General features: G+C 38.8%; 1 protein-coding gene and 1 non-coding gene across 3 annotated transcripts; both read left to right on the forward strand.

Annotated features, from left to right (window-relative positions):
• The first annotated feature begins 7,429 nt into the window (after window positions 1-7,429).
• trnav-uac lies at window positions 7,430-7,502 on the forward strand. Its single transcript has one exon. It is a non-coding gene; the product is annotated as a tRNA-Val (tRNA).
• Window positions 7,503-10,148: 2,646 nt separating this feature from the next.
• Window positions 10,149-25,529, forward strand: cstf2 (cleavage stimulation factor, 3' pre-RNA, subunit 2). 2 transcript variants are annotated; one of them, XM_038289550.1, is made up of 14 exons: window positions 10,149-10,290; window positions 10,486-10,564; window positions 11,707-11,876; window positions 11,957-12,093; window positions 12,912-13,031; window positions 13,157-13,276; window positions 13,530-13,653; window positions 16,962-17,021; window positions 21,931-22,030; window positions 23,456-23,634; window positions 23,734-23,858; window positions 24,919-25,002; window positions 25,089-25,232; window positions 25,330-25,529. In XM_038289550.1, the coding sequence occupies exons 1-13, from the start codon at window positions 10,188-10,190 to the stop codon at window positions 25,212-25,214; spliced, it is 1,527 nt and encodes a 508-aa protein (XP_038145478.1). In that variant the 5' UTR covers window positions 10,149-10,187; the 3' UTR covers window positions 25,215-25,232; window positions 25,330-25,529. The 2 variants fall into 2 exon arrangements, with proteins under 2 accessions (XP_038145478.1, XP_038145479.1); XM_038289551.1 differs by lacking the exon at window positions 16,962-17,021 and having other exon boundaries at window positions 10,151-10,290.
• The last annotated feature ends 238 nt before the right edge of the window (window positions 25,530-25,767 follow it).

Raw genomic sequence — 25,767 nt, forward strand, 5'->3', positions numbered from 1 at the left:
TGTTCCCACAAAGTTGGGAGCATGGAATTGTCCAAAATGTCTTGGTATGCTGAAGCATTCAGAGTTCCTTTCACTGGAACTAAGGGGCGAAGCCCAGCTCCTGAAAAACAACCTCACACCATAATCCCCCCTCCACCAAACTTTACACTTGGCACAATGCAGTCAGACAAGTACCGTTCTCCTGGCAACCGCCAAACCCAGACCCGTCCATCAGATTGCCAGATGGAGAAGCGCGATTCGTCACTCCAGAGAACGCGTCTCCACTGCTCTAGAGTCCAGTGGCGGCGTGCTTTACACCACCGCATCCGACGCTTTGCATTGCACTTGGTGATGTATGGCTTGGATGCAGCTGCTCGACCATGGAAACCCATTCCATGAAGCTCTCTGCGCACTGTTCTTGAGCTAATCTGAAGGCCACATGAAGTTTGGAGGTCTGTAGTGATTGACTCTGCAGAAAGTTGGCGACCTCTTCGCACTATGCGCTTCAGCATCCGCTGACCCCGCTCCGTCAGTTTACGTGGCCTACCACTTCGTGGCTGAGTTGCTGTCGTTCCCAAACACTTCCATTTTCTTATAATACAGCTGACAGTTGACTGTGGAATATTTAGGAGCGAGGAAATTTCACGACTGGATTTGTTGCACAGGTGGCATCCTATCACAGTTCCACGCTGGAATTCACTGAGCTCCTGAGAGCGACCCATTCTTTCACAAATGTTTGTAAAAACAGTCTGCATGCCTAGGTGCTTGAATTTATACACCTGTGGCCATGGAAGTGATTGGAACACCTGATTCCAATAATTTGGATGGGTGAGCAAATACTTTTGGCAATATAGTGTACTTGAACTCCTCCACTTGAGGCAGGGACTCTCCTCCAACCTGAAGGGGACAAGCCACCTTTTTCCGGTCGAGAACCATGGCCTCGGACTTGGAGGAGCTGATTCTCATCCCGGCCGCTTCACACTCGGCTGCGAACCGCCCCAGCGCACGCTGTAGGTCTTGGCAGGAGGGAGCCAGCAGAACTACATCATCCGCAAAAAGCAGGGATGAGATCCGCTGGTCCCCGAGCCAGACCCCCTCCGGTCCTTGGCTGCGCCTAGAAATCCTGTCCATAAAAGTTATGAACAGGACCGGTGACAGAGGGCAGCCCTGTCGGAGTCCAACATGCACCGGGAACAGGTCCGACTTAATGCCGGCAATGCGAACCAGACTCCTGCTCCGATTGTACAGAGAACGGATGGCCCCTAATAAAGGGCCCCCAACTCCATACTCCTGGAGCACCCCCCACAGGGCAGCACGAGGGACACGGTCGAATGCCTTCTCCAAGTCCACAAAACACATGTGGACTGGTTGGGCAAACTCCCAAGAACCCTCAAGCACCCTGCAGAGGGTGTAGAGCTGGTCCACTGTTCCACGGCCAGGACGAAAACCACACTGCTCCTCCTGCAGCCGAGGTTCGACAATCAGCCGGACTCTCCTCTCCAGCACCCTGGCATAGGCCTTTCCGGGGAGGCTGAGAAGTGTGATTCCCCGATAGTTGGAACACACCCTCCGGTCCCCCTTCTTATGGAGGGGAACCACCACCCCAGTCTGCCAATCCAGGGGGTCTGTTCCCGACCTCCACGCGATGCTGAATAGACGTGTCAACCATGACAGCCCAACAACATCCAGAGCTTTAAGATACTCAGGACGGATCTCGTCCACCCCCGAAGCCTTGCCACCGTGGAGTTTTTTGACCACCTCGGTGACTTCAGCCTGGGTGATGAACGAATCCAGCCCCAAGCACCCCGTCTCTTCTTCCCCCATGGAAGGCGTGTCTGTCGGGTTGAGGAGATCCTCAAAGTATTCCTTCCACCGCCAGACAATATCCTCCTTCAAGGTCAGCAGCTCCCCACTCCCACTGAAAACAGTGTTAGCGAAGTCAAACACCTCTGCAAAATCTCCTTTTATCATCTAAGAAATATTTAAAAACTCTGTTCTACACTTACCCTGGCTGATGCAGAAAAACTGGTCCATGCCTTTGTCTCCTCCAGGCTGGACTACTGTAATGCACGTCTCATCGGGATCCCAACAAGAGTCTGCTTCTGCAAGGATTGAATACAAGGTCTCAATTCTCACCCACTAGTGCATCTAGCGCAATGCCCCACTATACCTGAAGGAACTGCTACCCCTCTCACTACAACACGATCCCGCCGCTCAAAACACTAAAACCACCTCCTCCTCCCCAAGACTAAGCTAAGCACCATGGGCGATCGTGCCTTCTGCTCTGCCGCTCCTCTGACCTTGAATGCCCTCCCTGATCATCTGAGGGAACTATAGACTATTCAGACTTTTAAAAAAAGTAAAAAAAAAAACATTTATTTTTAGCAGAACATATGACTTTTAACATTTTACAATTATGCTATTGATTTTATTCATAAGTTTTTTAAAGCAATGTTTAGTTTTAAATTTTGATTTTACCCTTCTATGATAATTTTACCTGTAGCACTGAGATTTTTTCTTAAAATGTAAAGTGCATTACAAATAAACTTTATTGTTATTATTATTATTCAATTCACTACATAGACAAAGAATGGAGCCTGAGAAGTGAGTCTCTAGAATATTTTATATAATCGATCAATATGCATTTTTTTAAATCAGTTTGTTGTTGTTTTTTATATAATCATGCCCTAATAATGTAATGATCTCAGAATGTAGGACCCAGAATTCGAGGCGAGACAGGCAGTGGGAAAGTTCAAAGCGTTTATTTAACCAAACCGGTGCGCGGGGCTGCTCGTCTGCTGCGGGGCGGCTCTCTGATTCAAAGTTCAGTCCGTTTGCTGAGGTTTTACCCCGGCGGGAGACGCCCCCAGAGTTCCTTGAGAGCGCGCAGCAGACGCCGAGCAGCAACAGAGTCCAGAGGGGAAATCCAAGGCCGAAGTCAGACGACAGTTCCAGGTTCAGAAGCCGGTAGAATCCAGGATCAGACAGGACAAACAGAGCAGACAGGGGCAAGGCAAAAAACTCGAAATCCTCAGGGCAGAAACTGGTCAATATCAGGGAAACAGGCAGACTACAGATTGCTGGTGAACGTATCTCAAAAACACAAGAATAACCCGGCGCTGATGGGAGGCAAACGCACAACTTAAATAGTAGGGGAACCAGGTGGAAATGATCGGCAATAATCAGCCGCAGAACCAATTAGACAGGAAAGCAAGGAGCAAAGGAAAAAACCAAACCATCAGCGCCGAGATCATGACAAATAATACCTACTTCATAGTCAGGGAGGTCTGGTAACATGCAAAAATTACTATTATTAAGTTCTAAAACATAATTTTCTTTATTGCTCTATTATGATAAACATTAAACAATAATCACATCTAAATTAATATCTTGCTCATCCCACCTCAAACAATGAAATGTTTTCAGAAATTCTGTATTTATTTGAATTACATTGTTAATTTCTTTATTTACTAATCCATATTAAACATCATAAATATTATCCTTTAATTACCAGTTATATCTATTGTTCCTCAAACAGGAAAGCCACTAATTTCTTGACATTTTAGCTAATAAAAGAAACTGACAAGTTACTTGGCCCAGTAAGTAGCTACTATGTGCAGTAACTAAGTTACAAACTGACTACTAACAACAAATAGTTCATTTTATTTGAAATAACATTTAGAATGCTGCTCCCGGTAGATATAAATGCAGATAGTTCCCACTGCAGCTGGTAAATAAAAACCAAACAAACAGATACATATCCTCCTCCCAGGATTGTGCATATTCTAATGATCAGCATATGTTCTGCATAGTTATGAAAGAAACACACTAAGTCTTTTAGCCTGCTGTTTTGCTCATTTTATTACAGACTCCTACACCAGGTGCATCTAGATATTAGATCAGCATTTCACATGCTATCGAGTTTGCATTAGCATTTATGCACATAAGGCTTTTTTAGTTTAGAGTCATAAGGTTAAAAGGTTCTTGAACATTCTGGAGGAAAATCCAACAATCAATTAATTTCACAAGGGTTATGGTATTTTTAGCTACTGTTTTGTGCTGCATCTGTCTTTAGAGGGGCAGATAGGCTGACTAATTAACTAGCTAATTTTTAAACCAAGAAGCTTGCCTCTGATGGGGAAAGAAATTTGTTAAAGAAAATATGCCTAGTGTACTTATAATTCACATAATTATTTCCTTACATCTAAAAATGGCAAGTAAATAATATTAATACCTTTTAAATCATTAATAAATATAATTCTCATTACAAAATTCTAAGAGTTTTCTCAGAATACTACATCACTAAAAGTTGTTCACAAAGCATTTAAGCCTTAAGAGCCTAAAGTGGAAAAATGTTTGAGCGGTAAGTAGGACCTTTAGCGAGCCTAAGAGTGCCTTAAGCAGAGAAAGGCTGCTGCAACAGAAGGAGCTGTTTGGCTGATCCACTACCTGAATAGGGAAATAAATAAATGAGGGAAAACTTTTTCAGCAATCATTCAATTATTAATATGGAGAAAAAATAGATTTTACTATCCCCAGAGTGCAGTGGTTTCAAACTCAAATACTGGAAGGCCAGTGTTCAATTCAAGTGGCTTGAATGCTTATCTTGGAAGCCCACTGAGTTATGCTAATGGGCTAATTTTTTATTCAAGGATGTTAAAGAAAAGATGCACCCAAAAGTTGTACAACATTGAGTCATGAGATCAATGTTAGTGGCTAGACAAACTATAAGGCATATCATTTTAGTGAGGATAGATTAATAGGAAACAATGTAATAAAGAATTCAAATATTAGAATTCATTATATTAGAAATGAACGTATAAAACATTTTAAAGGAGTCATAACCTGGTGTTTTACTTGTACAATCCTTTTGAAGATGACTATCATTACATGCATGTTTAATAATTTTTAGGAGAAAAAATAAACGGCTCATTTGGACTGATTTTCTTTCCATTTTTTTCTCACGAGGATATGCACGACAATTTGAGCAGCTTGCCAAGCTTTGCTGACCATTGTTTCCACTTACTGGTTGCCTGCAGTTTAGTTCCTGATTGTTGCAATCACCCTTCCAGAATTGTTGTAAATACAGGAGGACTAAAATCATGCTTTATGGAGATCCTTCTTTTGCACTTTTCTGCACAACAAACACACACGAAAAAACCAAACAACTTTCCACAATTCACAGCATAAATATTGCTTCCAGTCAGAATAATCATTCTGGTGTAATCCAAAGATAACTTTAAAAGTAAAACTGCCAGGATTATGAATTATTGTGACCTTAGGGTTACTTGTGTCACTGTATAAAGGCCAGAATATCCAAAAGACTTACTATGCTACCTATTAGGCCCTTTACCATCTCCTAATGTTGTTGGTGATGTGTACTTTTTTTGGCTTGAGTCTATGTAACATATAAAGAACAGTAAATAAATTATTTATTTCAATCCTGCAGTTTCAATCATGCAGTTTGAATCAAAGCAGTAATTTTCCCTTAAATAAAGCAAATTCTTCATGTAATAAACTCAAATATAAAATAGTTTGCATACATAGTATGATCCTATGAATATTGTATTATATTTAATCAATGTTAGCATACCATGAGAATATTGTACCCACAAAAAAATCAAGACAGGGAGGATTGGTGTTGTTAGATACAGAACTACAGTAGAAGGGATTCACTAAACAGACCCTCTGTTTTATACTTTTCATTTTAAAGCGAGACTAATGACCTTGCATCAAAGGAGGTGTAACAAGGTTGGCATGGAGTTATGGAAGATTCAGGGACATGCTAAAATTAAAAAATAGTCAGTCTCCTCTCTGCAGTTTTAGTTTGAAATGTCACCGTCAGCCAACCCTGTTCAAACCTTTAATGTTTGCTATGTATCCGCTCTGTAACATTAAAAATAAAAACATATTAGCTTAGTGGGTTTCAAAAATATCCATACAGGTGGACATTTCCTCCTCACAAAGACTTGGCAGTAAAAATCTATAAATATCAGACAGACAACAATTCAATATCAATAGAAAGATACATCCGATAAAAAGTTCATTACTCCCACTGAAATCTCTGATTCTGGGTTATATAGGAAGAGGAGAGGAGAACATCAACCCTTTCATGCCCAAACTAGGCAGGGTTGGTAGTAGGTATAACCTGTTTTTAAAGGCTAAAAGTTACATCTAAAGGGGTTAGAGTTCATATAAAGTCTGTCTTTTTCCCCTGGTCCTTATTTCATATTGGTCAACAAAACACGAATCAATAAGTATCCATATCAACAGATATAAACTGCTTATATTGCAATACATTTTTCAGCCCTGCCACACAGTGCTACCCTTCACTGATACTTGGTTAAATCTCAACAGCCCTGCTTCTCCCCATCAACTGAAAATGTAACATTATAAAATTGGTGTGGAGGTAAATCCATCAATATTACACCCCTGATCAACCTGAAATGTGTAACCACACAGATAAACCAAATGTCTATCATAAGACATTCCTTTAGGTAATACCAGATAAAGACTGTACAGTGTCGGAGCAATTCAACCAACCAGCTGAAATGAGCTCTACCTTTTTTAATTTCTCATATGTCCTGCCAGAATATATGACAAACATTTTCACTGCAACAAAAAAAAGCTCATATAAATGTATCCCGTCATATGTTTGCACCTGTATACCTTCTCCCATTTCTTTATATATATATATATATATATATATATATATATATATATATATATATATATATATATATATATATATATATATATATATATATATATATATATATATATATATATATATATATATATATATATATATATATATATATATATATATAGCAACCTGTTTGTATCTTCACATTGATGATGATGATCTACATTTCTTAACTGTGAATACAGACTATCTTGTTCTGTCAGACTTAATTAGTGTAAATGTTCCTGTTAAATGTATGATCTTTATCTCCATGCCATGTCACAGCTCACATTAGTGTCCTACTTTCACATGACGTCATAAGCTGGCGGTGAGAAGAGGCGGCGAGTCAGTTCCTTCAGTTTGACCGTCAAAATAAGAATCATACCAGCAGGACATTGTAAATCAGTTTTGTTCAAACATTAACCCCGTCTTGCTAACGATGCAGGCGGAGGACAAGAGAAAAAAAGGGACAAATGAGGGCGATTGGCTTCACATCGTGTGTTTAGTTCCCAGGCTGCAGACTGCTCAGAGATCGGAGACAAAAGCTAACCGTCCCAGCAGGACTCAGCTCTGAGCTGCGTGTAAGACTGGAGCAGCCAGAGTCAACAAGCATGCGAAGTAAATATGAAGGGGTCGCAGCCGGGATGATAGGACAACTTTTGGTGTTTTTACCGCCACACGTTAAAACAAAAGAAGGAAAAACGACATGATGAAACGGTCTATGTTTGAGTTCAAATTCGTACCACTGCGAAGCGTTTGACAGCTGGTTCCATAGTGTAGCGGTTATCACGTCTGCTTTACACGCAGAAGGTCCTGGGTTCGAGCCCCAGTGGAACCAAACATTTTTGTGTGTTTTATCCTAAAAGAAAATAGTCTCTGTTTAACAATTAATAAGACTCATGAAAGTAACTAAAAGATATAACAATCATGCTGTGAATGTAAAATTATTAAGATAAACTATATCTCATGTTTGCACTAGTATGTATATTTTCAACCAGTCTATTGCAATCATCGTTACTATACCTACAACATGGAGTGGACACCAGAGAAAATGTTATATTCATTATGCTTTTATAGGCATGACCAAATTTTAACAGCATTAAGTGTTTTTTGTGGTTGTGTTTCCAGGCTTTTTTCCCCCCTTTTGCAGTCCCCTATCGCAGCAGATGGCTGCCCTGTCTGAGTCTGGTTCTGCCAGACGTTCCTACCTGTTAAAATAGTGTTTGTTCTGTCTTGTTGCCAAGGGAATGCTCAGAGGGAATTGTTGAGTTTCTTTGCATATAGAATATCCTTAAATTACTATCTGCTGTATACTACAGCAATAATAACACAATTTGGCCTATATATTTTTTTCAATTTAATATACATTAGCTGGACCTTTGAATTTCGTCATGCATTCATTTGAATCTGCATGATCCCATCTGTCTATCACTCTGACTTGATATTTATTTCTTAACATTTCAGGACCTAGGAAGTAAAGTAGCAGCTGCTGCCATTTAAATACATTTGATCAAAATTAGCAAACGTGGCCCCCTCTGTAAAGCAGTGGTTATGGCAGTTTTCCAGTGTGGGTCTATAGATGTTTATTAACATAAAAACTAGGGTGAGAAACATAAACAATAGCCATAAAGAAGCACCAGTTATAATATATCAGTGGATTACATTCAGTATGTTAATTTCAATCCCAGAACAATTCAACTAAGATAAGAATATACATGCAGGAACAATGTTAATTGGACAAATGAAGCCAAAGTTATGCAGTTTGGCCTTTATACAGAATGCAATGCTTAAATTAAACAAATCATACTAGAAGACACCCCTTATACCAGCTACCAAACAATGTGGCAGAGAGAGGTGTGTACTAGGGGTACTAAATAGTCATTACCATGTCATTATCTTGATATACTGTATATACCTGGATATACTGTATATATATATATATTGTTTATTCTTCTTAATGCACCTTTTTCCTCCTTGTTTGCACCTTCTTTAATTACTATGCCATTATGTCAACAATGCTCATCTAATCTAATCTAATCTTAAATCAGATATAACCTCCTCTGTATTGCAATCTATTTTTGAGCCAAAATATGTCATCTGTCAGTTGAATCCTGACACAAACTGGGACATGAAACAAAACACCAATCGCAAACATAGCAGGAAATCTACATTAATGGGTAAAAAAAACAGCAATTAGCTTCAGCCAGAGTGAGTTGCTGTTGTGCTGCCTAAAGGAACAGAAGCGATGTTGTGAAGAAGCGTGGGGAAATTATACTTTCGCAAAACATCTGAATTGTGGCATGCATTTGTTTGCCACCCACTTGACACAACACATCATAAAGCCCTCTTCAACTCCAGTAAGATCTACAAGTCTTTTGGGAGATGTCTTTACCAGATTTAGACACACCGTGACTAAAATCTTTGCCAATGAATTTATCTTTGGCAAACAGGGTTGGTGTCTGTAAAGATTCTTTTCAAGACATGGCTTGGATTCCCAATTTATTTAGTTCTGAGACCTTTAAGTTCATAGGGCCCTTTTTTAGGGACACCAAAACGAAAGGGGATAAACAAAAAAAGCAAGCAATGCTTCTGATGTTTAAATTTGTAAGAAATATACACAAAAAAATCCCACAGTCTTCCCTTCACAACCAATAAAAAAACCCTCTTATACACAACAGAACCAAACTGCAAATTCCAAAAAAAGCAAAACTATATAATATTATAAAAATACAATGTACCAAATGGATGGATGGATGGATGGATGGATGGATGGATGGATGGATGGATGGATGGATGGATGGATGGATGGATGGATGGATGGATGGATGGATGGATGGATGGATGGATGGATAGATAGATAGATAGATAGATAGATAGATAGATAGATAGATAGATAGATAGATAGATAGATAGATAGATAGATAGATAGATAGATAGATAGATAGATCATGGAGGATGAATTGATGGATAGATGAAAGATGAATTGGAGGTGGCAGTATCTTTATCATAGTTGCAGACACCTGACTGACTGCAACAGCCTCTTGATTTATTAACGGCTACTTTTTGCTTAAAAAAGATTAGAAAATATTACAAATACTGACCTAATCTGCTGTTGGGGAAACAAGCATCTTCTAAATAGACCAGCTCACTTGGTTTACGGTTCAGGTGGACGAACATGACTTTGAAAGCTTTCACACTGTCATCTTTCTGTCTCAGAGCTAAAAAAGAGGAAGAGAATCGAGAAGGAGAAGCAACGGTTACCGTGGCAACAAGTCCCTAACGACACGCGACGAGGTGTTATCTTTGTAAAGTCCTCGGTGCCCGAGTTTACGCTAAAGTTATTAATGAAATAAATTAAAACTATCGCGGAGCTTTTTGTGTGTGTGTGTGTGTGTGTGTGTGAAATTTTTCAAGAGGTCGAAAGAGGTCGCGCTGGTGGCGTTTGAGCGCGGCGCCTCCTCTACGAACCGGATGTTGTCTCCTGCTGACTTCCTGAGGTGTTTCATTCATTTCTGTCCCCAAAATGGCGAACGTTGCTGCTGCTACCGTGGCCGCCGCGGCCGCGGCTGCTGCTGCTGCTGCGAACAGAGACCCAGCCGTTGATCGGTCTTTACGATCAGTGTTCGGTAAGTTAGGTTTTATTAGAAACAGTTGGAGTAGTTTACGTATAAAATAAGAAATGCTAACATAAAAATGCACCTAATGTATGTAGACCTCATAGCTTAACCAGACAGCAGAGGAACAAAACGACGCTAACAACAAACGATTCATAATTGGAGACATTATCTTTTCTTGTTGTACACACACATTCTTTTTTTTAGTGGGAAACATTCCTTATGAAGCCACAGAAGAGCAGCTGAAAGATATATTTTCCGAAGTCGGACTTGTTGTCAGCTTCAGGTAAGTAGACGAGAAAACTTAGTTACCGTATTTGCATCCATTATTGTTTGTTTGCTTGCTTGATACAGATTCCTATAAACATGAACAAAGGAATAGGAACATAATTTCACCAATTCAATTTTAGATAAAATTAAATTGCATTATTTGACACAAAAATGCATTGGCCTACACAGCCATGAGGACTGTGGAGTTGTCCTTCTGGTGATATATTTTATATTTTACTTGGCACAAACAGAACCAGCAGGAAATAACTGCAAAAAAAAAAAACCCTACTAGAATGTTGAAATATGGAAAGGGGCCTCAAGCAACATGAAGTCTCCTCATCTAATTTTGACCTGGAGAAAAGCTCCTATGTGCTGATTGTTGGTTGGATCAACATCAACTCAGCTCTCTAACAAGGGCATTTAAAGCAATTAATGCTTCTCCCTGCTGTTAAGTTTAACTCTTAAGGATGCTGATTTTAATTACAACATAACTAGGAATCAGCCCACACTTCCAAAAGTAACAAAACTGAGTTCAAAGTAGCGCTGAAACAATTAATCGGATTAATCGATTGTTGAGATAACAGTAAACTAATTTAGTGATCGATTAATCATTAGCTGGAGTGTAGAGACTTTAAAATATGCCTTGAGCTGACACAGCAACCCACTTAGAGGAGTAATTATACCAAGATTGTTAAAAGAAAACATGTTAACATTTCATCTGTCAATATGCTTAAACAATTGGAAAAGTTTTAGCTTCACCAGTTTAATTTTTTAAAAGTCTTCTTTACAGAATGTTTGGCTATCTGATTATTAATTGATTAATAGAAGAAATAATCGACAGATTAATCGATTTGAAAAATAATCTTTAGTTGCAGCTTTGGTTCAAAGATCATTTATTAGTCTACAGACCTGCTGGATCTGAACCCCACTGAGAAATCTAGAGGTCGTTTGCAAGATTGAGCCACAGGCATCAAAATTAACTGAAATAAATGCATTGAAGGTTTCACACTTAATGAATCTGTCAGAGTTAATTTAAGTTGAATTTCTGAAAAAATTGTATTAATCGAAATAAATTAAAAGAAGTTTTTTTGTTTTGTTTTTTTACATGCGCCTTCTTTTTTTTATATGTTATGATTGTACTTTCCCTGTAATTTTCAGGTTAGTGTATGACAGAGAAACGGGGAAGCCAAAAGGATATGGCTTCTGTGAGTACCAAGACCAGGAGACGGCCCTCAGCGCTATGAGGAACCTGAATGGGAGAGAGTTCAGTGGTCGGGCTCTCAGAGTTGACAACGCTGCTAGTGAAAAAAACAAGGAAGAGCTTAAAAGTAGGTCACTGCATTGGTAAAGTAGATGTGGTTATAATGTATGCCTTTGTGTTAAAAGCACAGTTTGGTCTCCTGCGCAGGCCTGGGAACTGGAGCCCCCATTATTGAGTCTCCTTATGGAGACAGCGTTTCGCCAGAGGAGGCTCCAGAATCCATCAGCAGAGCTGTGGCAAGTCTTCCACCTGAGCAGATGTTTGAACTAATGAAACAGATGAAGGTCAGTTGGTTTATATTATTTGTGTGATTGTAGTTTTTGTTGTTTTATCCATCCATTCACTCGTTGTCTTCTGTTTACTTTGTACTGTTGAAGAACTAGTTCTTCAATTATGTGAAACATGATCTGCAAGAGTATGAATGATGGATTTTGTTTTCTTAATCCTTAAGAGAGTTACTGTCTCTATAGGATTTTAGCCTTAGCACAGTATTTAGATGCTCATTATTGCTTTACAAGTCCTGTGCTGTACAGAACAGAGACATTATGTTTACATCTGTGGCAGCAGCTTCAAAATGAACCACAAAAAAGAAAACGGTCAGCAAATTTTTCATCTCAAGAAGGAAATGAAATCTTTTGGCCTACCCAAGTTTTTGTTGGGCAGGTCCATAGTCTGATGAGTAAGTGTGAGTTTCAGACGATGAAACCACAGATTAAGCTTTCTTTAATTGTTCCTTTCATCTTTTCTAGGTCAAGATAGTTATTAAAAAAAGAGTTGGAGAAACTATTTCTAGATTTAATTTTCTTATTTTCTTATTTTTTTTAATATTTGTGTCCAGTCCTCCCTATTTAAAGCCTGACAGCTGTTGCAATTTTTCCACCCATAGCTAAGGATAAAAACTTAGACATCAATATAATGAAAATGGATCCTTATACTGTAGTGCTCAGATCCAAACTTCCAAAATGTTGACATAATAAATGCATCTGAACCTGTAACTTGGTGCATTTGTGATTTGGAGATTTGTCTTAAACTGTAACCCAGACTTGTTATCCTATTATTAAAGAGTATGATTTGAAAAATGAAAACACTTTTCTCCCCCCAGCTGTGTGTACAAAACAGTCCCCAGGAAGCGAGAAACATGCTGCTGCAGAATCCGCAGCTGGCCTACGCTCTGCTGCAGGCACAGGTCGTAATGCGGATTGTTGACCCAGAGATCGCTTTGGTGAGAACCAAGAGATTAGCACCATTATTTCCAGAATAACTACAATACACAAAAAAGAGACATAATTTTTTATATGCATTTTATAAAATTTTTGTTTATTAAAAAATGTATTAATTTCTGCACAGAAAATGTTACATCGTCAAACAGCAGTCCAGCCTCTGGTTCCCAGTGCTCCGGTTGGAGCAGCACCCCCAGTCAACCCTCCTGCACAGCCCAATGTCCAGGTGTCGCAGCCACAGCCTGGGGTAAGCTAAACGCAGATCCATGTCACTCCTGTTCAAGCTTTACTCTGATATCTGGGATTTAAGTTGGGTTCAAGTTTTTGAATTAAAAACAAAAAACAAACAATCACTGTCCGTAAGTCATTAAATCGATCTCACCAAGTCACCATAAACAATCTAATTATGTTTCTTAAAGTTGAACATGAGAGGAAATCAAATTAAAAGTTAAAATGAACACGTTGTAATGTCAGATCCTTTGTATTGGTTTAATTATCAGCCTGGCATGCACATCAATGGAGCGCCTTCGATGATGCAGCCTGCCAACATGGGTGTCGTCCCTGGACCAATGCCTGTACCAGGACCAGGACCCGGACCTGGACCAGGACCAGTTGGACCTCCAGGTAATCAATCATTAACTCTGTACAGTTCCAAACAAACGATACAACAGGTCGTTTATGGTTTGGTTGTGATCAGACCTCGATCAGCCACCAGGCTTGAGCTAAATGCCTTCCCAGAGTCATTTAGCTTAAGCGTTGCATTGTGGGATACCCTTGAGTACACAGATGAAATCCTGCACATCATTAATTATAAAACTGTATGCAGCTTTCTAGAGTTATATCATTCAGTCAGCTCCTCTGATCAGTTTGGCTGACATGGTCCAAAGAACCAACGGGATGGAGTAAAAATGTTGTGTTTTCTACTAGCTCAGAGCACAGCATCCCTGTTCTGTGTTAACATCCCAGACTGGTCTGAACAATGAATGTTCTCCTGGATTTATTAGTAAAATGTAGTGTTACGCCAATGCTATTTTTTGGCCCGATACCTGGCTGTGCAGTATTAACTGATATCGACACCATCCGTTTGAAATTGATGTGTGTGTATATATGAAGAACTGCTACTACTTGGATGTAAAATAATTGCCATTATGGCTTTCTCAAGCTGCTGCCTACTTTTTTCAAGCAGGAAAAAGACTAATGCAAAGTGATACCGATACCACCATTTTAGTGCTGGATTGGGGCCCCGTCCCATACTGGTATCGGTGCAACACTAGTAAAAAGTTTGAGTTTGTTTTGAGTTTTTACTTTGTCTTTGTTTTTGGTTTGTATTTCTTTCTGCATCAAAAGAAACTAAATCATGTACACAACTAAAAACTATTGGTGTGAAATGTCCCCAAACTATGCTTTTCTTCATTTCTTTTCTTTGTTTTGTTTTGGAGTTTTTTTGCGCCAAATTTGAAAATACAATGTTTGAAAAATTTTTTCAGGTCTGTTATTGTACTTATATTTAATTACGTTGTATAAAAAAGGTATATTTTCTTTTTTACATTAAATCAGACTAAACCTCTCCCCTTTTTTACGTAATTTAGAATCGCCATAATTATTTCCATTTGCTCAGAACAAACCTAATGTGTGTTTAGATTGGATATTTAGGTAGTTTTATGAATATTTCCTTTGTATTAAGTAGCATTGCCTTTAAAAGTTTATCCTTCCAGTAACTTCTCCCAACAGTTTGCTTAAACTTTAGCCTGTTCCTGCTGACAGAGGTTCTGTTTTGTTTTTCCCTGAGGACCACTAGAAAAAAACCCTCAATCCTGTGAACTTTAGGAACAAATTTAGTTCTGTGGTAACTGGTTAGGGTCATTGACTGTTGAAAAGATCCCTCTGTGTCCAACCTGATGTTTTGAAACATTCCTTCAATATTTCACCCTTTTTGTTCCTCTAGTTTGAGAAGTCCACCAGTCGCTCTTGCAAAACACCCACACAGCATAATACTGCCACCACCAAATGTTATTGTTTAAGCAGATAAACCACCAGGCTTCAGAAGACATGAGTTTTAAAGATCAAAAATTATCTTTTGATATCATGGCTTGCTGATTTTGCCATTTACTGTGATGTCACGTAAAGAAGAGGTGAGTTTGATGTTTCACATTGAAGAACATCGACAGGTGTTCTAAATTTCGCTAGCATTATATGAATGAACTTATAAGAACCATCTTGAAAATATCACCTCAAATAGAAATTGATTCGTTAATCCTAATTGACCTTCTTGAACTCAACCACAATTATTAATATAAAAAAAAAAACACCTGGATTACAATTCCTGGGATCAGCCTTTTTTCAGAGGTGGGTTTGAAATGCGGCGTGGATCAGAGACAGCAGTCTCTTCTCAGATGCATAAATATGTAGTTTGGTGACATTTTGCATTCAAGTATGTATACAAGCAAAGCTATGGTTTTTAGGCGCCAAGGCTGTTGTCATGGAAACATAAGAGGCTAGAGATAAACAGCATTAGGACTAAATTAGATTTACAAGAAAAAAAACAATGAAATGACCTCTTAAAACTAAAGCCTGCTCACTAATAAACTTAAGTCCTCTGAAGTGAGCTCCTGCAGAAGGCGTACAGGAGGAAATGGTTTTTAACGCTATGAACCAGGCCTGCCCTGATTCAATACTGAAATCTGTCCGATATCTGCCAAAAAGTGAATATCAGGAAAAATTGGCCTGCATCTAAAACAACCGATATTAGAAAAAAAATATAAATTAAAAATTTCTGCTGTTGTTTAAAATGAATATGACTCTTTGGTGAATAAGAAATGAGTCGGATGTTTTTAAGTATTGTTCTCGGTTTGAGAAATATCCCTTAATCAGGCCTTTTTTATCATTCAACTCTATAAAATAATATGTATTATTTTATAATATGTATTATCCATGCTGATGTTGTATGGGGTCAATAGTCTTAATTATCTGTATCGTATCAGAAATGAAAAAAGTTGTATCTGGACTCCCCTACTATAACTTATCCAGGAAGGCTACAACCTTAGGATTGTTCAAAACGGAAAGAAATGTCCGCCTCCTAGATTTTTCCCTTATTTGGAAATATTTCCCAATCCAGTGCCTTCACCGTGGAGATGAGATTTAATTTCTTTATGTAATCTTTAGGGGAGTGTATCAAAATGACAATAAAAGCCTGTGGTGGCCTAGTGGATAAGGCATTGTGACTGGCTCCCAGAGGTTCTGAGTTCAAGTCCCACTCCCACAGACTGCAACTCTGAGCAAAGACCCTTAACCCCCACACTGCTCCCCGGGCGCCGCACAATGGCAGCCCACTGCTCCCCAAGGGGATGGGTTAAATTCAGAGGTGAATTCCTACAGTGTGAGATTATTAAAGTTCAATTATTAATAATAATAATACTTGGAAATCAGCCTGAAACATTACATTTTTTTTATGTAGATCAATCCGGTTTTATTTTTTTTATGACATTAAAAATGTCTGTTTCTGTACAACTCACCATACTAAACAAGTTTCCAAAGAATTTCTGCAATAAAAGTCTAATTAAATGAGAAGTTTCTATATATAGACTCATAGAACAGTTTAATTCGATCTGCCTGCATGTAAAGAAAATCCAACCCCTTATGTCTGGATACTTATGAAGCGTTGCGCCTGTCATGGCTCCCAAAGCTCACAAGGTGTCACCAAACCCTCTGCTAATGTTGTCGGATAACCTTAGGCTCTTTGCCACAGAAATGTTCAGTGTTTGTTTTGTTTACGCGCTCTGATGTTGCACATTTCACGTGCCTCCATTTAGAAGGTAATCTGTCCCTCTGCCGTATTTCCTTTTTTTTTTTTTTTTTTGGTGATTAGCCCCAAAATGCCGCTTCTCTCTCTTGAGTCTTGTCTCCTGTTCTTTTTTACTTTAATGCTGGCTCAGGAAACCTCCAGAGTCCCCCCACAGGATCAGCTGGACCCGCTGCTATCGAGCGGCCTCAAGGTATCACTGCTACCCCTCGATTCCCCCGACAGTTCAGAAAGATGCTATCCAGATAGAGTGCAATCTGTGACTTTTTTGTGATATTCCCCCCCTTTTTTGCCTGCATGTCTGCTTCTTTCAAATGTCTGCCTTTTGCTATTGCACAGAGAAACCTGAGGGTGCTTATCACATCTGCTTTCAAACAGAGAGGAGTGTTAGAGTGCGGTGATAACTTCAGCAAAAATTGCCTTGTCATGAGGGTGAGGCTAGGTGTGTAAAAATGCAGAGTTAAAACTCTCACAAAACTCAGAGGGGCTTTTGGATTATTGTAACATTCACCTGAGGATAGTTATGGTTGAATGCACTGTTTTGTCGTTGAAATGTATTTCAAATGTGAAGTTTATGTAGCAAAGATGACTAACACTAAATGTCTACAAAAAAGGGCTGCAAACAAACAAGAAGCCACAAAATTTTTATACACTAACGCTGGAGATTATCTTTAAAACCCTATGGTTGGTGATATTTAAAGTTTCTGTCCACCAGATGGCTGCAGTGGCCAGCTTAAGGACAGAATCAGCCAAACCATAGCTGTATTTAGCTCTTCAATTAAATAAAAGCACCCCTTAAATCCTAGTTGTTTTTATACAGTACTTCACTTTTAAAAGGGGAACGCTGTTTTTTTTACATTGGGCCCTTGATTTTATGTTATTACATCATGTTCTGCTCACCTATATGAGTTTTGTGTCATTTGGAGCCGTTCTGAAGATATTCCGGTAGGTTATATCCAAGTAACGTCTTCCTATGGGCAAACGACTTGAAGGCACAAACTAAACCGTTCATAATTTATTCTTTATGGTACGCCAGCGTTCATAACATGAAGGCAAATCACTGTCCCCCAGACATCCGCTGTTATATTTTTTATATTTATATTTTTAAAAACAAAGCGGTGCGTGTATGACGTCATCCGCGCGCTGGACTGGAGTTGTGACAGGCAGCCCAGGCCACAGGCGGCTACGCTCCACCCCTTCTATTCATTCGGCGAGCTAATCTGAATCGTTTAATTCTATTTCGAGAGCGAGATCATCTGTGGTAGTAGCACTAGACATCTTCCAGGCATGTGAGTAAAACTAGCAGCAGTTCAGCGGACAGGATGGATGAATGGTAGCTGGGCACGCGCTGATGACCTCATACACGCGCTGCTTCGTTTTTAAAAGATATGAATCTAAAAAATATAACCGTATAGATGTCTGGGGGAAGTGATTCTCCTACATGTTATGAATGCTGGCGTACCATAAATGATAAATTATGAACAGTTTAGTTTGTGCCTTCCAGTCGTTTGCCCATAGGAAGACGTTACTTGGATATAACCTAACCAAATATCTTCAGAGAGGCTCCAAATGACTCAAAACTCATATGGTAGTAGAACATGATGTAATAACGACGTTCCCCTTTAATACTATACCAAAAAAAAGCATGAAAACGATACAGCACTTGGTTTAAAAGGGGTTGAACAGCATTAGTGATGAGAGTGTCTGACCTTAACCAGGATACCTTAAAAAATGCTTAATACCAACACATTATTATTATTCTTCTTATAAGCAGTCCTAGTGTTTGCTGCACTAAAACTTGGTTAACTCTCTGGGAGAGGTTAGCTAATGTTACAGGTGTTCAGTATCATTGTCCTGTTTAAGCTGGAGTGAGAGAAGCTTGCTGCGGTCATACGCTGGTGTTTATTAAAGCTAAGGTGCTTATAATGACAAACTAACTGGATACCCTTTGACATTATAAATCCTGCTGTGTGCACGTCTGTATGCAGACAGCCTCATCATGGAGATCAGATTTTATTTTTATTTATTTTTTAACAAAAAATAAAGCCAGATCCCACTAAGAGTAGCCTATATTAATGATAATATCTCTATCTGTTTGGATATGGGCTTACAGCAGCAGAGAGATTCCTTCATTCATTATAATTCTTTATGTATAAGCTGCCAATGGAGTAAGTTGACATTGACAAAAATAATGGATAACAATTCTATGAAAATCATGTTAATTTATGAATTATGGTTCCACAGAGATATTGTTATTAAACATAAAAAATATATATGCATGCCCGGGCTCCTAAACTGAAATGTTGAGCAATACTTTGAGGGAATCACTGCAATCAGGTGCTTTCTGAAATATTTCCAAAAAAAGTTTGTTTTCCAAGTTTGATGACGTTTCTAATTCCAGGAAGCTTTTTCAATTCAAAATGTCTGGATTAGTGTTGAGTTCCAGGCTTAAAGACTAGCCCAGCAACACCTTGGTATGGCTTAGAAAACATGCGAATTGAACGGAAAGAACAGATCCACCCCTTAGTAATGGGGAGTCGCTGAGGTTTCTGAAATGTTCAGTCACATTTCTGCACCTGTTGATTGTTGGTGAAATGTTCAGAGTAAGGTGCACAAACATGTCTGGGGAATATATATATTTTTTATTATTATTTTTAAAACCACAATTCCAAATCAATTTTCAGTTTACTAAATCATAATTTAGTACATTTCTAATTATCCTTTAATCAGTTTATTATTAGAATTATAGGTGTGAATTTGGGCTTTTTTAATGGGAGTGTATCTAAACAGTCAAGCACAACTTTCTATATTAATCTAGTTGAATACAATCATTTTAATGATTGCCAGTTCAAAGAGGGAGAGGTGCATTACAGGAAAGAGAGCAAGGTGTGTGCAAAGTGCCAGGTCAGGAAAAACCAGGTAAGAAAACCATGGGAGTAGTGACACTGCAAACAGCTGTCATTAAGCTAAGAAAGAGAAACCTTTCAGTCAGTAAATCATTTTACGTGTTTCATGGATGTAATTGCTCCATGTTAAATCCTTTCCAGGAGCAGATATCAGAGGAATTCTGTTTAAACAGGACATCTTTATTACATTTTCTTAATCATCTATATGCTTTACTGAATGCTTAATTTCACTTTACAAGAAAAAAAGAACAGGGAGATGAGACAGAGAAGGGAAAGAGAAGACGGAGATCAGAATCTGCTTTTTGATTTAAGGGAGAAGACTACTGGTCCTAAATGGAACTGTTCTGCTACCGACTTTTCATGAAAAGTGGTTCAAAACCTAGAACAGTTTAAATATTCTTCTCCGAAGAGAAAAAAAAAAAAAAAGCTAATTTCTGCTTTGATTGACGGGTATTTGGCAAAAGTCTCATATACAATGCATCAGTGAGTGATGGAGTCAGTAATTGGTAAAAGGTGCTGAAAATATGTAGAAAACAATGAAATGTATCATGCCTTGACAGACGCCTCTCTGATGCCAAAATCGCCCCTGATAATCACCATTATGATCGGAAAAAAGTTTTTTATTTGTTTTAATCAATAATCCTGCAAACTTTGTCATTTTTTCAGGATTTGGCTGTTTCTTTGTCTTTTTATGAAAGCTGTGCCACTTGGAGGCTTTAAACGTTACGTTTCTTATCTTACCTACTTTTCACATTCTTCGTCGTTTTAAATACACTGCATGCTGTTATGTAAATTAACTGAAATGTACGTGGAAAAGCAGCAGATCTATACAGTTTAGCCTCTTATTTCTTGGTTTTTCCTGCCTATCATATCATGCAGAGAAAAATAAACAGCTTTTTTTAGTGCTGACGTTTTCTTAGTTGTTTGGAGGAATCAGATTTTGTGGCTGATTTACAACGTTTTTGTAAATTTCTAACCATCCAGCAGTGTAGCTAATTACTGAGCACCTAAAAGTTTAATAAAATAGGGATGGACGGAGCCACATCTTTTCACTTCTGATCCAATGGTTGGATTTGGATATCTGTAGATTCTGATACCAGAGCTCTGTTTGCTTTATCTTTATCATCATTGCTGTTGCTTTTGTTTAACAGGTTATACAATCCTCTCCACAAGAGAGTAAAATATGTATAAATGCACACATGTATTTCCCAAAAGACAACTTGAGAAGCATAAATACTAGTAGCAAGTGTTATTCCCTTCAGTGTTCTCTGTTGAATGGTTTTTTTTATCCATGGTGCTGTGGGCCTGGTCTGCGATGTCTGTTCTCAGGATGTAACTCTGGGTTTTGTTGCTTGTTCAGCTAAAAGGCTGTCTTTTTTGAGCTTTTTAATCAAATGAGATGAATCATATAGCTACCATTAACATGTTATGTGGATTTTTTTGCAGCTCCAAGCAGACTGAATTTAGAGAATTTAGTTTTTTTAGAGTGGTGGACACGTCGTGTTTCCACTGATTGTTCCTGACATGTTACGCCAAGCTGACACCAGCAGCCAGAGCTTTTTACGTCTATTAATTTTCCTTTGAATGCTTCTTTCTTTACTGTTAACTAGCTTAGCTAAAGTCAACCCCTTTCACCACAAAACAAAGAGATTTTTCTTTACCTTTAGAGTTAGTTTTTTTCCAGGATCAAAGAGACAAATGTAAACATTAATCACAGTGAAAGGGAGACTATTGCAGAAGAGGTCGATCAAACAGGAACACTTTGACTGATTACGTTTTATTTATAGGATTCTATAACATGGAGGTATGTAGGAGATTGTCAAAGAAGATGATTAGGCCGGATGTGTTTTTGCAAAATAAACCAGGTCCTCGTTCATTTCATATACAATGCAGGGGAAAATTCTCACTTCTTGATCTTATTTGCACGCCTGTTGGTTTTAAAATGACTTTAGTTCAAATGAAATGCTACAGCCTGTTGTCCTGACATGGTTATTTTGGGTTGCCTTTTTTTTTTTTTTTACACATAAGAACTTGGAATCTTAATTTGCATATAGAAGGAAAACCTGTTTTCACGCACCCTAAAATGTCTACTTACTTGGTTTTAAAGGTCGAAGCCAACACTTTTACGCATGTCAGTCCATGTCTGATTACTCATGACACTTTTTTAAAAATGTTGAATTATTTTCCTTTGCTCAGGACCAGGCGGTATCCCACCCAGAGGGCTGCTGGGCGACGGTCCCAATGATCCCAGAGGAGGAACTCTACTGTCTGTCACGGGAGAAGTTATTGACCCCAAGTAAGAACATCACTTAGTCCTGTGGAAAGAGCAGCCGCAGATTGTAGGAGTCCTGTCATTAACCAGAGAAAGCAGCAGGGGCTTTGGTTTGAAAGGGGTAGATTAACAAAGCCCAACCCACCATTTGATCTTACTGGTAATTAAACAAAAAATTCCATTCTGCACCTGAGGGGCCACCAATGCCAGATTTCTTAAAACTAAGTATGAGTACAAGCACCTATATTTCAGTACTTGCAGATATCAGAACTCCAGGCAAAGAAAGACAGTCTAACCTCTGATCCAGTAAAGCTGAGATGCAGTAAAGGGGGATTTGTTTCTCCCACATGAAGGTAGCACCCACTGACTGCTGCAGCTAAGATTAACTTCATTGTTTTGATATCACAAATAAAGTTGGATTAGTTTGTGAATACTCGTGGCTTTAAAAGTATACTTGACAATGGAGTCGCACCCGGTAAAGGTGAATTCCTTGTCTGCACCTATTCGGTCCATTACATCATAGAAACCAGATCATCGTATTGTTTTGTTAAACTATTTTTTTCTGAGTCAACCCACCTCATGTTGCTGGTTGAGCACTTCTAAAACGGTAGGGTCACTCTGGCTTCCAGTACATTTAAGGTCCAGTGAGGTTTTAAAACTACTGTAGTAAAGTCGCTGTGTGAGAGTGAGCATACAGCATGGACTAACACTGCTGCTCCTCCCCAACCTGTTTCTACTCACTGCTGGTCAGCTTGCTGACAGAAGGCAGAGTGAGACTTTCAGAAAGAGATCAGCGTTTGTATCAACTTGATAATATCAAGATCTTAGATGCAGGATGACAGATTCTAAGATTCATTTTCTGGCTGATATCTGACAGATCGATGTCTGATCAGGGCATCCCTAGCCGGTAATTATGCAGGTGGATCAGAGCAACGTCTCATCAAGTCGATCAGAATGTTTTCATATTAACTGGAGGTTTAATCATTCCCTAGATTATGAAGAACAGATCAGCAGAAAAGGGAGGTTAACCCTGTTAAGAAAGAGACAAATAGGTTTCACATAAACAAAACAAAAACAGGTATTCTGTGGTGTTTTTATACTCAGCCAGAGCCACGAAATCTTCACCTATTCCACATGAATACCTGAGAAATTATACAAATCTTTAGCTTTGAACGTATAAAAACATCTTTTTTCTTTCCTTGTAAAATACTGTGCTCCTATCTGCTGAGAAGGTCAAACGAAAAAAAAAAATTAGGAAACTGCTCATGTTGGTGAAAATGTAGCTCAAGTCTGGAAGTGTTTTAATTTTTGTAAACTGCTGAGGTTTTTTTTTTTTACTGTTTTGTGACCCTGAAAACTTCACTTATTTCCCATACCTGGCTGCTTAAAATTGCTTTCAGTTTCAAAACAAACTGCCAGTCATGGTGTGGAAACTGTGTTTGTGTTTAGTCGGGCCTACATGGCGGCTCCACCGCCTCACCAAGCCCCGCCCATACATATACCACAAATGGGAGGAGGACCACCGCCTGAAATGAGAGGGCCCCCGATGCCTGAACAGAGAACCATGATGGTTGACCCACGAGGACCCCCGATGATGGAGCCACGCGGCCCGCCAATGGAACCCAGAGGTATCACAGTTTGAGAAAATAAATAAACCGAATGTTGTAGCTGACCAGCTGTTGATTGAGCTGCATTTACTGTATTTACCTAAAACGTTTCATCCTCAGGCCGCGATCCGAGGGCAATGGACACTCGCGGGCCGGTAACGGGACAGAGGGTTCCCATTGTGCCTGGAATGCAAGGCCCCGTCCCTCATACCATGGGTCCAAACGCTCCTCCACCTGCAAGAGCGGTAACTTTATATCTATCAGCTGTTTGGTTTGGAGCATTCCCCCTGAAATAATTCATTAATCAACTTTTAACAGCCACAATCCTAAATGTTTACTAATTCTTCCTTTCACCAGTAGTAATTATAAAACTACAATCTAGTATAGACTAACCTTCTGCTTGTAGCATAGATGTAGGAGAATAGATGCCACTTGTAGATTTAATGACATTTTCTGTGGCCTGCAGGTCAGTGGGCGGTGTTTTATATTCATTGTATTCACTAAGGACCTTTTACGGTGCAGATGCTAAACTAGCTACTTTAGCTAGGCATAGTAGATAAAAAAAAATGTATATAAAACTATTTATCTTTTTGATAAAAAAATAATATATATATATATATATATATATATATATATATATATATATATATATATATATATATATATTTCCCTTTTTGGAATCAAACAAACTCTGAAAAATATATAATAGAAGTTGTTTGTCCTGGTGTTAAAACAGAAAGGTTATGTCGCATGTTTGAAACTAATACAGTTTCTTACAAACTATAAATTAAAAAGATAATTTTTATTTTTTTTATTTATTTTTGGTAGATTTAAGTTGTACTTTTTTAGTAAACATACTATGATGACGCTTAGTACTGAAACCCATGTATGTTTTTTCTGGGAGCATCCCACTCCCAAACGGCAGAGTCATTGTACTGTTCTTGTATTTGTTAGCATGTTAGCTAAAGTTAGCATGCTACCTAACTTGAACATTAAAAACTAACCAGCTGATCTTATGATCCTGCTGCTCAGCATGGTTTTAAGCTCTGTAGTTATTTTTCAGATTTTATTCCAGTTGAAGATAATCATCTTCGGCATTTTCTCTATATCCCTGAAGGAAATGCATGTTTTAGTTTCTGTGGTAACATTATTTGTGTAGCATCCCTTTTGTTTACTTCTTACTCTTTTATAACTGGTGATATCAGAATGTAGCTGGTAATTGAACAAAGAGATGTAGAAGCATGTGAAAAAGGTAATTAAACAATTAGTGAGCTGAGCTTGTGCTGAAATGGACTCGTCATGCAGGGTCCAGGTGTTTCCGGGGTCCCCACATCTGGAGGAGGTTTCAGTCCAGGCCAGGCTCAGGTCTCCACACAGGATCAGGAGAAGGTGGGCTTCATTTTCTCTCCTGCTGATGTTTTCCATCCGCTCCCATACGAGTTATCTTTACTCATCTTCTTCCCTCCTCCTTCCAGGCTGCGCTGATCATGCAGGTCCTGCAGCTGACCCCAGAACAGATCGCCATGCTGCCCCCAGAGCAGCGACAGAGCATCCTCATCCTCAAAGAGCAGATTCAAAAAACCGCCTCAGGTGCACCATGATTCTCCAACAAGGCAAAGGTGCAGTTTCTCGTCATTGTTCAGACGTTTGAAGGAGGAAGTTGTTTCCTGATTTAGACAGTGTAATGGATTTCTTTTATTCTTATTCCTGTTGCAGGACTGGCTGCCCCTTCAAGATCCTCCTGCTAAAGCTCCTCTTGGATTATTGTAGGTTTTCTTTTGTTAGTGTTGTAAAGAGTGTTGGGTTGATCCAGACGATTGTTCAGAAGAAGGTTAAATCGATGGACAATTAACTCATTTTTGCTTTAAAGCAACTTGTTGTCAAATCTCTGGAAACCTGTTTTTTTTTTTTTTTTTCAATAAAACTAAAGCACAAAAAATGGTTTCATCATTTTAATCCAAAGTATTTGAAAAAATACCTCTTAAAGGAAAACATACCACACATCGCAGTCTGCCAATCTTTAACTACCTGTTTCATAGTTCACTGCCTTTTTCCTTGTGAACCTGCCCATTGTCTAAAATAAGGAAGTGCTGAACGTGAGAGGCATTAAGGAAACACTAGAAAACTTATCATTGGTCTATTGTCCTGTTCCAG

This window comes from Cyprinodon tularosa, unplaced genomic scaffold (genome assembly GCF_016077235.1).
Source record: "Cyprinodon tularosa strain WSP-4 unplaced genomic scaffold, ASM1607723v1 ctg27, whole genome shotgun sequence".
NCBI classification, from domain to species: Eukaryota; Metazoa; Chordata; class Actinopteri; order Cyprinodontiformes; family Cyprinodontidae; genus Cyprinodon; species Cyprinodon tularosa.